Below are 15,193 nucleotides of genomic sequence, written 5' to 3'. Positions count from 1 at the left end.
TGTGTCTGGTCTCTCAGATATACATCTACAATCGTGTTTGCTGGCTGGCTACACAACATATTGATTCCCTTCTGTCATGCACGTGCAAAGTTCATGTCAGAGAAAAAGAGAAACAAAGATTTACCATTGCAGATTCCATTCTTCACATAAAACCCATGACCACAGTTGGCCACACAGAGCCCGGCATTTAAAACGTGAGACCCGTCCTTGCAGGCCAAGCAGTTGTTCTCTGCAGGCCCCCAGCATGCAGAGCAGGACTCATGACAAGCTTAAAGGAAAAAGATTAACAGATTAATGAAAAACCACATTGCCACTGAGTTTTTAAAAATGAGTTTTGTAGCAATTTGCCTATTTGCACTTTCACTCCTAAAATAACATGGGCTTTTTGTGCTTTCAAAAATCACTGGTGTGTTGAGTTTGGTATTTTCATCTAGGCTAGTCACGCTTTTGGGGAACTCCATTTACATCCCAATTTTGCATCTGCAAAATAGCTACGTGCAATATAGAATAGCGCCTGCGGCTACAATTAGACACTTAGAGGAGCAACTTTGATTATTGTAAAATATACGTATTGGTATAGCATTGACCAGGATTTGGGCTTCATGGTACTAGGTGGAAACAGTCTGCCCTGCATTACATGTAAACAAAACCACCAGATCTTTACAGGCAGACTCCTGCAAGGACCCACGGATATCAATGGAACTACATGAGAGTGCAAAGGTCTGTCCATGAGGATCTGATTGCAAAAGGTGTTGGGGGGTGGGAGGGGGTTCATCTAAGCAAACTGCCATTGCCAAAAAAAAAAAGAAAAAGAAAAAGAAAGGCCACCCTTCTGGAAATGATTTTTACTACCCTCCAAAAACTCTGCATTGATGGCTATGGGCTGCTGAACTCTTCCCCCCCACTGATTCTGTCTGAACAGGGAAGGAATTATGTCATGGAATCATAGTTTGCTGGGAGCTAGTAATTCATGGGGACAGGTTGAAACTGTCTCTTTGTGGCAGGTTCCCATGAAAGTGCACATTGTGCACTGTGAATCTTTTCCCTTATATGGCCAAAAGAAGAGAATGGAAATGCCCTAATTATAATGAGCCGGCTAATATCTTTATCTTTGGGTAAACTCTGCAGTAAGGCCATCACCCAGTAATTGTTTGGATATTCCGGCGCTATATTACATACATACACCATTCAGGCAATAGATATGCTCTCTCTTAAGCAGAAGAAGATACTCGTACATGCACAGGACTCGAGCAACCTTTCAACATACTCATTTTTTTGCAAAGAAATGAATGACTGTATGGAGCTAAATTCTGCTCTCCTACATAGCTGTGAGACCCAATTCACTTTGAGACTATGAGTTTAATTGAGAGGAAAATCCAGCCGACTCTGGTTAGCCTTTCATGGTCTTTGTGTGGTTGTTACATCATGTTAAATCATGCTGCCAGTACTCACACACCCTGTGCAAATTACAGCACTTTCAGAATTAGATTTTTTTTCCTGATTACACCCATATATGTTCTAAAGATTTTCTCAACTTTTTGTCTCACAAGACACGCCTATGCTTGTATTCCCACCCTATGGAAGGTGGGGTGAAACAGAATCCTAAAGGCGTATGTCCTGAACATGCAGACATTCATGAAACCCACCTCTCAGGAAAACACAACTGTGTTTGCCATTTGTAAAGTAAGATGCAATCCTCCAGTGTGGTTATACCGGAGGTTCTGCAGTGATGTTCACATCATCTCAGCAGCACTTGCATTCAGAAATTCAAACGGTATATGAAAGCTATTTCTAACACAGAAGGAGCTGCAATTATGGTACCCAGACTGTATAACACGCAAAAACCAGAAGGCAACAACAACAACTCGTGAGGGAATAAATGATCTGCGTTGGGGAGCTTAAATTTCATTATCTAATGCACATTTATTTAAAGTAGGGATAGCAGAGAAGCCCATTTAAAAAAAAAAAGAACAGACCCATGCTCCGCAGCGATCTGCCCCAGAATAGATGAGAATGGGTTTGTTTCCAATAAAAGAGGAACATGCCTAACTTTTGCAGGGCAAGCGAGGACAGAACGAAGGAGAGGATACTGCAATTAGTGACCAGAGTAGATGGCTGCCACTGATTCTAAACATGTTCATTTCCACAAAAGTAAGAGGTCACTTATTCCCCCCTCCCCCCGATTTATTCCAAGTGTTTTAATTCCTCTTTTATCTGCTGGAGTACACAGCATTCTTCCCTGTTGTTTCTGTTTTATTAACAAGCTGGAGCATCTGTCTAGCTACTTATATCACCCTCATCACCATAGCAGCTGAGAAGCTCCCGACCATTAAGGGATTTTACCCTCACAAAACCCCTTTGAGGCAGAGCAGTGCTATTACCCCCAGTGAACAGATGTGGATCTGAGGTACAGAGAGACTAAGTGACTTGCCCAAGGTCACACAAGAATTGGCCCTAACATTCCTGAGTCCAAGTCCAGTGCTCTGTTCACTAGACCATCCTTCCTCCTCTATCATCCCATCCTACTATCGATTGCTCTTCTCTCTACCCTTTTCTCTCTTCCCCTTCTGTTCCCTTGCAATTTGCTGCTCTCTTCCTCATCTTCTTCCCTCCTGTTTCTTCTTGCCTCACTCTTCCTCCCTTTCTCTGTCCTGATTGCTCTAGAGCATTATGGGCAGTCTGAGTCACACATTTTAAGCCGGAAGAGATCAACACACAGGCTGCAGAATTTCACCAGTAATTCCTGCGGAGAAGGCCATTATTCCATTTCATGGGTGACCACTATCAAGCCCATAAACTTGTGATCAAATTAGAGCAGAGATCCAGGCTCAATTTAAAGATTGCAAATGATGATAAATTTACCACTTTCCTTTGCAAAATTAACCAGTGGTTAATTTCCCTCACTGACAGAAAGTTGTATCTGATTTCCAATTTCAATTTTTCTAACTTCAACTTCCAGCCATTGGATTTTGTTATGCTAAATTTAGGGGGCCCTTGAAATCAGGTGTACTCTTCCTTTGTAGGTACTTACAGGTTGTTATCAAGTCCCCTCTCAACCTTCTCTTCAATATGGTACATGGATGGAGCTCCTTAATTCTCTCATCCTAAAGCAGGTTTTCCAGACCTTGAATCCTTCGTGTAGTACATCTCCAAACACCCTCCAATTTTTCACCATTTTTTTTCAAGCATGGACACCAGAATGAAACACAGTATTGCTGCAGTGGACTCACCAATGCCACATGAGCAAGTTACAACATCTTCCTGACATTCTCATTTACACACTGGAGGACTGCAGAAGCCCTCTGGGACACAGGATCGCATCGGGAGCTCATGGTCAGCTGATTGTCTGCAATGACCCCTAAGTCCTTTCCAGAGTCACTGCTTTCCAAAATAAGCTCCCCATTCTGTAAACATGGCTTATGTTCTCTGCTCCTTAAGGTATGTCCCTGCATTTGGCTGCCTTAAAGCATATGTTATTTTACTGAACCCAGATCAGTCAGGGCAATTAAGATTGCTCTGAATCAGTAACTATTTTTCACCCTCATTTACTGCCCCAACCCCTATCTGCAAAGTGAAACTTACTACAGTCATTGGCAAGTTTCACTTTGAACACAGGCAACAAAGAGGAAGGAATTGGAACAGGATGGGCAAGTTTTAGGCAGGGTGAGTTTCGGGACAGGCAGGATGCAGCACACTTCATTGGAAACCAAGCAGATCCCTGCTCAAGCCAGACGCGGATGCAAACCAGCACTATTTGAAGGTCAGATCCATTTGGTTAAGTACTCCCCCTTCTCCATCTTGCTCTGATTCCCGGTTGCCTCCCCTGCCTTTGGCAATGATCCTGCAAAACCAATGCAGGATCTCAGCAGCTCTGGAAGCCTCTACTAAGGCAGATGTTGTCTTCACATTTTATCTTTCTCTGGGGTGTGATAACTTCTGAGTTATCTCTGATCTAGCAGAGCCAGAGAGAGAGACCTGACAATAACAAGTAGCTCAGCAGAGGCTGCCAGACCTACTGAGAAGATGGAACGAACTTGGCAGGATAGCACCAGGAGCATGGAACCTTTTGGGGTCAGGGCCGTTGGAAGTCAGGGAAGGAAAGAGAAGTATTGAGAGTCTGTGGAACAAGCCAGAGAGCTGATCTTGGAGGAGGGACAAAGGAAGGATCAGGGACCAGTAGCTTGAAGAGTCTGAGGGGGAAGAGGAGGATGAGGAGGGGCAGACTGGTGGAGGCTGAAAGAAGGGAGGGAAAGAAAAAGAATCAAAACTACAGATCATTCTCAGTAAGTTAGCAAACACTCAGGGTCTTCTCTGAATCAAAAATCTGAGTCTCTCAATTCATTTCAGCCAGGTTACCATTGGCAGCGAAGCTAATTGCTCAGATAGGGTTAATGAGTAACTTCCTCAGGTGGCTCCACTGAACGAAGGTATTTGCCAGGAAAGACAGTGATTAGCTTGGCCTCCTTTAAATGCACTGCTGCAGCTGTCAGGTCTACCATGCATGCTGGTGCTGGACTCAGGCTGCGCTAACATGGCTGGCAGCAAAACCCATCCACTTCCATAGTCAAAGAAGCAGCACCTGCATAAGGTATCAGCTGCAGGTCTCCCAATGAATATCAAACATGGCCCAATTCATGCTCTTATATAAACCTTCAGCTCTCACGCCCACAATGACAGGCATCAGGCAATTTCTCTTTGCCTACCTGCCCTGAGGGTTGCTGTTTTAAAAATGCAACAGCTATTGATATCCCCAGGATATCTTTGTTCTGTTGGTCTACAGTAACTTAAACACTGAAGGAAAGTGAATCAATAGAAACTATGTGGTTGCTGGAGAGCAATCTCAGACCGCTCGGCTTTGTTCAGCTCAGATCTTTCTAGAGATAACTGACTGGTGGTGTTGCTTGGAAGGCAGGCCGGAACGCAGAGCATGCATGGGGCCAAGGGAGAGAGGACATGTGCTATGGAACCAAAGAGAAAAAAGTGAGTGTCACATCACGCCCATATTCTTCATAGAAATATGCTTATGATATGAATATGGCATAACTACAATGTATTGGATGCAAAATGGGTCTTTGAGATATCAGTTGAAAGGTTATGATTTATCGAATACGATTATCCTATTTGTATGCATGTATCATGGCTGTATCCAAAGTTAGGAATATAAACACTGTATCAATTGCAAAAGTGTTTGCACCTGGGAAATGCCCACCAGATAGTAGGCCATCAGCCTGAATAGGCCATTAGGAAGAACAATAAGACTCTGAATACACTAATCTCCCACCTTCCTGAGACGCTTCCCAAGTTGCTGCTTTGACACTACAGGGTCAGGTAATCGTGTCACCTGATTCTAGACCCCCATCTTGGGCTTTCAGTGTTTTTCCCTTAAGAGGGGTCAGACTGGGACACAAAAGGTTTTATTAAAGGCTGGAGAGTGAGTTAATCAGGGTCGCTGGTTCTTCACAGAATCCCTGCCCAGGATGACTTCTGGAAACACCTAAAACTGATTTGGGGTGAAGGACTGGGATCCAGGCTGAGAAAGGGCAATCTGTGAAGGGTATATCTGGAGGTTTAAGCTGCAAGCAGTGCAGATTACCTTCAAGAAACTCTGCCACCGGCATAAAACAACATTTAGGGTCAGAAATTACTATTTGTAGACAGTTTCTGTAATGTATTAAGCCTAGTTTGCATGTTTTGCTTTATTTGCTCAGTAATCTGCTTTAATCTGTTTGCTGTCCCTTATAATCACTTAAAATCTGTCTTTTGTAGTTAATAAACTTGTCTTTGTTTTCTATAAACCAGTTTGTACAATTCATATCTAGGGAAGGAGAGGCAAAACACTGTGCATATCTCCCTCCAGATTGAGGGAGGGGACCATTTTTTATGAGCTTGCGCCGTACAGATCTCTCTAATCAGCACAAGACAATATTATTTTGGATTTACACCCTAAAGGAGGTGTGCACAGGAGTGCTGGGTAAATCCCCGAGCTGAATCTTCCCACACAGAGCTGATTTCAGTCTGTCTGCAGCTAGGTGTGGCCTTACCTGTGTGTGTGCTAGAGAAGGCTTGAGGGCTTGGCACAGCAAGGACAGGATGAGGAAAAGCCCAGGCTGGTGGAACGGGCGGGCTCAACGGGACCCCAGTATATCAGGTGGCATCCTGAACAGGGGGTCCACCCCGTCACATGAGGACCCTACAGGGTTGGGCCAGAAGCCAAAGGGGCTTTCTATACTTCAAATGGCCTATTTCCTCTGCTTAATTTAAACATTTTGTTGTACAGAGAGCTGTTCCATCTAGGAAACAAACTCTGTTCCATTTTTTCATTGATAGTATAGGATACCTTATCCTTCCACTTGTCTTCCACAGCATATATCTTTGTTCTCTAAAGAGACCCAGCAAATGTTGAGTGCACAGATTCTCTGTGAATGCCCACCAAATCACCCTCCAGCGGCTATATTACCCATCCTCTCACCTCTTCCCCCAAAAACATATAGGAGGAAAGAGGGCTGGGTGTGGGGAAGGGGAGTGGGTAAGATTTTGTTTGGGAGTGAGACATGGAAGGTTGTAGACACTGCTGATTTTGAAAGCAGGGATTATGCAAACAAAGCCATTTTCAGTGACTCCAAGCTGTCAGGATGTAGTCCTCCTGAATTGGTTTTTTGTCCTTTATCGTCACAAGTGGTGACACAAATGTATCGTTATGAAGGTTCACAGTGTGCCTGGCCCTGCAGAGAGAGAGTGCAAGGACTCCATAGGTATGGCTACACAGCAAAGAAAACCCTGTTGCTGGCCTGTACCTGCTGACTTGGGCTCGAGCTGTGGGACTGTTTCATTGCTATGTAGATTCCTGGGTTTGGGCTGGCAGGGTCCCAGAGCCCGGGCTCCAACCGAAGCCCAGATGAAACAGCCCCGCAATCTGAGCCCGAGTCTGCTGGCACAGGCCAGCTGCGGGTGCCTAGTTGCTTGCTGTGTAGACCAACCCCATGAGTCGGACACCAGCCATGCTGACCCATTCCCCAGAAGAGCAGAGTCAGTGGAGCTGGCAGTGTACAGAGGAGGCCATATGCTGTATCTTCTCAAAGAGGGGCAGCAGCAGCTAGACTCCCAAAGGCATCGTCTTCCCCCAAATGCTCCCACTGAGCCAATGAACTTTCAACATCACTGTAAAACAGCCAGGCCCTTTTGAACCACCTTAGGCGTGCTTGCCTCATCCCATGATAGTACTTACTGCTTCTACGCACCTATTTTCATCAGCACAAGTGATGGCCATAAAGCTGAGCATACAGGGAATTGTGTCTGCTCACTGGCAAGTGCACAAACTTGCAGACCCCAAACCCAACAAGATGTCATAACCCTCATCACAGAAAGATATCAACGTCACCGTGAGGTGCAGCAGGTGAATATTGTTTTCTCCATTTTACAGAGGGGGAAACGGATATGCAGACGACCCAACTTTTCAAAGTCCCTAGTGAGCACAAGCACCTCAATTTTTGGGTGTCCAACTGGAGAGACCTTAAAGGAGCCTGATTTTTAGGAAGTTCTAAGCACCCACACTCAGAAAATCAGGCCCCTTTCAGCCATCTTCAGCTTGATACCCAAAAATCAAGGCACTCAAAACCACCGGCCGCTGTAGGCTCACGAGACTCGCTCACAGTCATACAGCAAACCTGTGTCAAGAGCTGATCATGGGGAACTCAGATCTCCTGACTTCCAAGCCTTTGCTTTTCCCATTAGACTAAACTTCCTTCTACAACATAGCAAGCCATAACGAGGTCACCATCAGCCTTATCACTGACTGGCTTATCAATTATTGGTTTCAGTGATTTGCTTATTATATATAAATGAGCTCATTCGGGTAACAGAGGACAACACAGGTGGTGAAAATCTTCTCCCTATTGATTTTTCAGGACTATATTGTAAGCTTCAAGGAGCCTTCCTACAGTCTAGTACTCTCAGTTTTGTTTCTTTATATTTCAAGAGGGGAAAGGGAGGCCCCTTCCCCCCGTTCACTTAATTCTTCATGGATGGATGAGTCTTTTTCAAATTTTGGTTTCACTTCAGTGCTAAATTAGGAGCATTCCAATGCTGCCAAGTTAAAGGGTTTGATCCACCTCTCTGTTACTCTAGGTTTACGAGTTCCAGCAGTATAAAACTGGGTGTAGAACAGAGCTGAGCCATGCTCAATGTTTTCAAGAGAAAAAAACTCTCGCAAAGCACTGGCTTCCTCCTTGAGGAAAAGAAACCCATGCATTTATAAAAGCATCTGTGCTCAAGATTAATATGAGTCTGCCCGGAATCACTAGTAAATGTGGCATAACTGACATGTTTCATTAAAGCTGTTTGACTAAAGCATAGTGCTTCCTGCGCTCAGCCATTTAACTCCTTTTCAGTTGGTCACAATTCAGAATAAAAATTCATTTAAAGTTTCTTTCCTCAAAAGATTTCTCAGAAATCCCATCTGCATCACTGCAGGTGTGACGATCACAAGCCGTTTTGTGACTGCAAGAGATTAACACTAACGGCGTCGTAAAAGGAACTCATGGAATTATTTGAGAAATAGTTGCCTGACTTGACTTTTTTTGTCGACAATTCTGCCCTGGATATCTAAATGACTCATAAACTGAACAGTTCGTTGCAAGGTAGTGCTAGCTACCTGAAGTAATTCTATTTAGCAATACCGAGACCTCTGTTCTCAAAAGATGAGCTTCTATAACTAAGATAGTCTAAAGAACCAATAATAAAGAGTCTAGGGAGTCATTAATAAAAATCCAAGCACTTTGGTATGATGTAGGCTTTGTCTGTTACAATCAGGTTACATATTTCAATATTCTCATTTGGATAGGACAAAGCAGCACCGCCAGAGTTTTGTCTAGACTTTGCAGGGAGCATTAATCCTGAAAATGTGCGTAAGTGAGTTGCAGGAGAAAGCAAGAATGGGGGCACTGAAGACGGCAAGTCCTTCACCTGTCTTGCATTTCAGGGCAGAGGTCCTTCTTTTTCACTCACTTGACTTTTCTTCTCTCAGCCTTTTCCTTATTCATTTCTGTCTCATCTCAGCACAGCAGACTCCATGTGTCACTCTGCTCTGCCTCGGTCTCTCACTGATCCCGTGAATATTAATCACGCAGTTAGTTCTCTGAATAAGCCTCCTCACTGATTTTCAATTTCCCTTTTTCCTTCGTGGCTTTACTGTTTTACAGCAAAACAAACCCCATTATTAGAGCTGGGGGGAGGGGGAGAAACCCACCACATCAAACCAATTCAGTCAAATGTTCTTTTTAGTTTTAGATTTTTTTTTTTTAAAAGAAGAACTAAAGTGATGAAGCAAGACTGAATCTTTGTGGCTTGTTCATATACTGCAGAAAGCAGTCCTGCAAAGGCAGAAGGATGGACTAGGTAATCTGTTCTCACAGGTCTTTTCCCTTTCTAGGGTCAGATCCTCTACACCAATTTATACCACTTGAGGATCTGATCAATCCTATATATGATTCTATTGACAAACTTACTGCAGACGTTAATAAAACATGCTGCTTCCTGGACAGCTGAAGGACAGTTTGGACAACCTGACTGCATGTATACGAAAACAAAGAGCATACAAAGAAAGGTTGGATGGAAATGAATTATGGAATGGGTCTGAAATTTGAGGCTTTCTCTGCCAGTTTTATTTTATGCAGAAAATGCAGCCGGGCAGAACTAAAGCAAATTGGTTTAATTCCCCGGAGGAAACATGAACAAATTTTCCCAGCAATTTTCCACTCCAGGCATGCATGGGTACGAACATGGATGGAATGCAAAGCCAGTTCACTGCAAACTGGCAATAAAATGAAACATTAGCCTTTTCCAGCTGCCTTTACAGTGCATGGCCATTGCCACTTAAAAGACCAGGAGCAGGCAGAAAGGGAATGGTAAAATAAAACAAACTAAAAGATTAATTAGAACTTGGATTGCAAATTCTTTTAGGCTGGGGACTGCCTTTTCATTATATGTGTGTACAGCACCTGGCACAATGGGGCCCAGATCTTTAATCGGGGTATCTAGAGGTTGATCCAATTCTATTACTCAAAGATAAGGTCATTCAGCCCTGGTCTACACTGGGGGGGATCGATCTAAGTTATGCAACTTCAGCTACATGACTAACGTAGCTGAAGTTGATGTACTTTTAGATCGACTTACCGTGGTGTCTTCACCACGGTAAGTCAACTGCTGCCGCTCCCCTGTCGACTCCGCTGCGCCTCTCATGGTGCTGGAGTTGACGGGAGAGCGCTCGGGGTTGATTTATTGCGTCTAGAGTAGACGCGATAAATCGATCCCCACTGGATCGATCGCTGCCCGCCAATCCGGCAGGTAGTGAAGACATACCCTTAGACGGGAGCATTCAAAACCTGAAATCTATCGTAAACCCTTTGGGCCAGACAGTTATAGAAAAGCAGTGGTCAAGAATCCAACTCCTGCTTTAGATCTCAATTCAGCAAAGGCACTTCAGCATGTGCTTTACTTTGAGCAACTGGGTATTTCCACAGAAGTCATTAGGACTGCGCAGGTGCTTGAAGCCCACATGCGTGCAGGTGCTTGGCTGAACTGGTCTCAGAAAGAATTACAGCCCCTCTAAAAAGGCCAATATCACAAGGGGAGAAGTGCTGACTTTAAATATCTGTCAGGATGAAAGAGGCTGAATCACAGTTTGGACAAAGAAAAAATATTTCAAAGGAATCGGACAGAAAGCCCCACCTTCCCTATCCTAATCCCAACCTTTAGAAACGTGCAGAGATACACTCATTTAGAGACACTTTCCACTGTTCTGTAGAACTCGTGATTAACAGAGTAAGAGTCCCTAAATATTCCTGATGCGAACAGCTACCACAAGAGATGTTCTGGGAAGGAGAAGTGTGAAAAGCAAGAAAATATCACCAAAGAGGAAAGGATGTTTGTGTGTGACTCTGGCTACCTGCCATATCCCATGTCGCTCTCTAATTCGCTCTAATAAACACCTGCACTGCAGCCTCCTTGTGAGGGCTGATTTCATTAGCTGTAGTTTAGCCTGTGCTGGAAACAAAGTATACACCAAAGAATCGGATTCCAGTAAATGGCTATGGATTTTAGGTCAATGGTAAAATATAGCAGTTCTCTCACCCTCCCAAGAGCAAGACACAATAACATTTCCCTGGGAGAAACTTCTGAATTGAAATAGGACTGATTCAATCACAGTGTTGAGAAGTAGGGATTTCAGAAGCAGATGGTTAAAGAGTGCATTCTTCTCCCATTTGCCATCATCTTAACGTTACATGATTCTGTTATTTTGTGGCGTTACGGCACTGAAAACTTTTGTCCTCATGTTGGCAATGGATCTCTAAACACAGACTCTGCACTGTAGCTTAGACATGTGGCTGTTTTACCAGGCAGCCCTATTTGTAAGTTACCTGCACAGTGGAGGTGATCCTGGAAGAATCCATCCCCACACAATGTCACACATTGCCCGTACTTCATCAGCAGGGATCCCTGACATGAGGTACACTCAAACCCATTGGTGCAAGTGGAGCACGTCTCCATGCAGGCTGCCCACACAAAACAAAGGGAAAAAGAGACAGCGTTACCTTAACAAGTCATTGTGCACTGATACTGATCTGTGCATGGTCAGTCTGCAGGCTAAATTCAGGGACGCATCCCTATGCAGGAAAAGCATTTGAGACTAAAGATGGTTGAAAAAAACTGGTTCCTTTTTTTGCTGAAATTTTTTGAAACTCTAAATTTTCCAACGAGCTCTAGTTTAGACCAGCTGAAATCAATAGGACATAAAGAGATGCTTTGTGCTTTCCTGAATCCAGGACTGAAAGACTAACCTTACTGATATCCAATTTGGTGTTGTGTTTCCACATCCATAAGAGATAACAAGGAGGAAGGTTTTCATACAATAACAGTCCATGACTGGGAGGCAACGTGAATAAGCAGTCCTCCAGGACTAAAGCAAAAGCCTGAAGGAAATCCAATCAGCTGAGATTGGAACATAGGCTATACCTAAGCAAACCCCAGCATCCCGATAGAATCCAGAATCACAGCTCCCCACACAGCGTCCATTCTGGAGCCACTTGGTTGCATCGCGGCAGACATCACAGTGATCAAAGGACCGAGAGCAGGTCAAGCAGTCTGAGTGGCATTGCACTAGCATGAAGAACAAAAAAGAAAGAAGCTGTCAGCACTGTGTGCCTTGTGTCAAGAAGTCTGGAAATAACACATACGCTATAGTCAAAGCAAAACTCAGTTCATGGCCTCTCTGCTAATGGCTCAAGGCATTGTCTCATAAATTGCATGCGATCAGTTAAATGCTGCATTTTATTGGACTGGGTAAGTAAGCATTGCATTTAATTCAAGTTCTCCAGCTTGGTGTTAAACAGTCCATTCACAATCCATGTTGTCTCTTTTCATTGATATTCTTATACCATCAGGAATTAATGGCCCACAGCAATTGGAACTTGAGTTACCTCAGGCCATATCCCGTAACAAAGTCAATGGGAGTTTGGCCAAGTCAGCTTGGAGCAGGGGTTGCAGGCTTAGTGATGCAGAGAGATCACCTGACGGGACAGGGTTACGACAAGATATTTCCCTACAGTAGGTGTTTCTCACACTACAAGGCTGGCCTCCATGTGGTGGCCAAGGGACTGAATATTTTTTCTTTATTGCTGAATCATTTTTACCTAAATAAACAGAGAATGGTCTCCTCTGTCCCTATGCACACGTAGCAGCGTCTCCACTGCTTGACAATCACCTTACTGCTGAGAGAGATAGGGCACAGTTTAGGCTCCATTCAGGAGCGAAGCTCTCTGCACTAATCCAAAGTGTTCCCTGAAAGTAGAACCAGCTGCTGTCCCATGAGCAGGCCTCAGCTTAGAAAGAGCGACACTACGCACTGGGTAGGGGAGTGTGGGTTTCCCCCCCAAAGCGCATCTGTCAGAGACCAGTAATTTACAATGGCTTCATGAAAACATTTGGGTGAGGGAAGCTCTTCCCCTGCTATAGTTTGTGGGAAGGTGGGGACAACGCCGTGGCAGAGTTTGGAGAACTCTGGGCTAAACAGTTAAAATTTTGGAAGGTTTTACAGGATCATCAGCCTGGACCCTGCATTTCAAAACTCTCATTGCCTCTGTTGCAGCATGGAGAGACGTAGTGGGCGGGTCCGTGGAAAGGAGATTTCAAGGGGAGCAGGGAGTATGCAGAACACAGGCTTGGTTCTATACAGCCCCAGGCAATGATCTCCGCAGATCGTATTTTCCAAAGAGCTCAGCACGCAGTTAGGCACCTAAACGAAGTCAGCAGAATTTCAAAAGCACTCAGCACCCAGTGAGAGATAAAAAGGCATCTTTTACAAAGTGGAAGTCAAATCCTAGTGAGGTAACTAGAAAGGAGCATAAACACTGCCAAATTAAATGTAAAAATGTAATAAGAAAAGCCAAAAAGGAGTTTGAAGAACAGCTAGCCAAAAACTCAAAAGGTAATAACAAAATGTTTAAGTAAAGTATATCAGAAGCAGGAAGCCTGCTAAACAACCAGTGGGGCCCCTGGACGATCGAGATACAAAAGGAGCACTTAAAGACGATAAAGTCATCACAGAGAAACTAAATGAATTCTTTGCTTCAGTCTTCACGGCTGAGGATGTTAGGGAGATTCCCAAACCTGATCCGTCTTTTGTAGGTGACAAATCTGAGGAATTGTCACAGATTGAAGTGTCACTAGAGGAGGTTTTGGAATTAATTGAGAAACTTAACAGTAACAAGTCACCGAGACCAGATGGCATTCACCCAAGAGTTCTGGAAGAACCCAAATGTGAAATTGCGGAACTATTAACTATGGTTTGTAACCTGTCCTTTAAATTAGCTATTGTACCCAATGACTGGAAGATAGCTAATGTAACGCCAATATTTAAGAAGGGCTCTAGAGGTGATCCTGGCAACTACAAACTGGTAAGTCTAACGTCAGTACCAGGCAAATTAGTTGAAACAACAGTAAAGAATAAAATTGTCAGACACATAGAAGAACATAAATTGTTGCACAAAAGTCAACATGGTTTCTGTAAAGGGAGATCATGTCTTGCTAATCTATTAGAGTTCTTTAAGGGGGTCAACAAACATGTGGACAAGGCGGATCCAGTGGACATAGTGTACTTAGATTTCCAGAAAGCCTTTGACAAGGTTCCTCACTAAAGGCTCTTATGTAAATTAAGTTGTCATGGGATAAGAGGGAAGATCCTTTAATGGATTGAGAACTGGTTAAAAGACAGGGAACGAAGGGTAGGAATAAATGGTAAATTTTCAGAATGGAGAGGGGTAACTAGTGGTGTTCCCCAAGGGTCAGTCCTAGGACCAATCCTATTCAACTTATTCATAAACGACCTGGAGAAAGGGGTAAACAGTGAGGTGGCAAAGTTTGCAGATGATACTAAACTGCTCAAGACAGTCAAGACCAAAGCAGACTGTGAAGAACTTCAAAAAGATCTCACAAAACTAAGCGATTGGGCAACAAAATGGCAAATGAAATTTAGTGTGGATAAATGTAAAGTAATGCACATTGGAAAAAATAACCCCAACTATACATACAAGATGATGGGAGCTAATTTAGCTACAACTAATCAGGAGAAAGATCTTGGAGTCATCGTGGATAGTTCTCTGAAGATGTCCACGCAGTGTGCAGCAACCGTCAAAAAAGCAAACGGGATGTTAGGAATCATCAAAAAAGGGATAGAGAATAAGATGGAGAATATCTTATTGCCCTTATATAAATCCACGGTACGCCCACATCTTGAATACTGCGTGCAGATGTGGTCCCCTCATCTCAAAAAAGATATACTGGCATTAGAAAAGGTTCAGAAAAGGGCAACTAAAATGATTAGGGGTTTGGAACAGGTCCCATATGAGGAGAGATTAAAGAGGCTAGGATTTTTCAGCTTGGAAAAGAGGAGACTAAGGGGGGATATGATAGAGGTCTATAAAATCATGAGTGGTGTGGAGAAAGTGAATAAGGAAAAGTTATTTACTTGTTCCCATAATATAAGAACTAGGGGCCACCAAATGAAATTAATGGGTAGCAGGTTTAAAACAAAAGGAAGTTCTTTTTCACTCAGCGCACACTCAACCTGTGGAAATCCTTGCCTGAGGAGGTTGTGAAGGCTAGGACTATACCGGGGTTTAAAAGAGAACTGGATAAATTC

At 43.7% G+C, this 15,193-nt stretch overlaps 1 protein-coding gene across 7 annotated transcripts in view; it reads right to left on the bottom strand.

Moving 5' to 3' along the window:
- The window catches only part of FRAS1 (Fraser extracellular matrix complex subunit 1), a 299,490-nt gene that overhangs the window by 141,839 nt on the left and 142,458 nt on the right, over positions 1–15,193 (bottom strand). For 6 of the 7 annotated variants that reach the window (XM_073340462.1, XM_073340465.1, XM_073340463.1 and 3 more), the window contains 3 exons: positions 12,010–12,153; positions 11,415–11,549; positions 125–268 (listed from right to left, as the gene is read on the bottom strand). In XM_073340462.1, coding sequence (XP_073196563.1) covers positions 125–268; positions 11,415–11,549; positions 12,010–12,153 — 423 coding nt within the window. Of the gene's footprint in view, positions 1–124; positions 269–11,414; positions 11,550–11,834; positions 11,889–12,009; positions 12,154–15,193 lie in introns of those variants that run through there. The other variant, XM_073340469.1, reaches the window with a different exon arrangement.

This window comes from Lepidochelys kempii, chromosome 4 (assembly GCF_965140265.1).
Source record: "Lepidochelys kempii isolate rLepKem1 chromosome 4, rLepKem1.hap2, whole genome shotgun sequence".
Classification (NCBI taxonomy): Eukaryota; Metazoa; Chordata; order Testudines; family Cheloniidae; genus Lepidochelys; species Lepidochelys kempii.
Note: the sequence above shows the minus strand (reverse complement) of the source record. Positions and strands in the feature narration are given on the sequence as shown.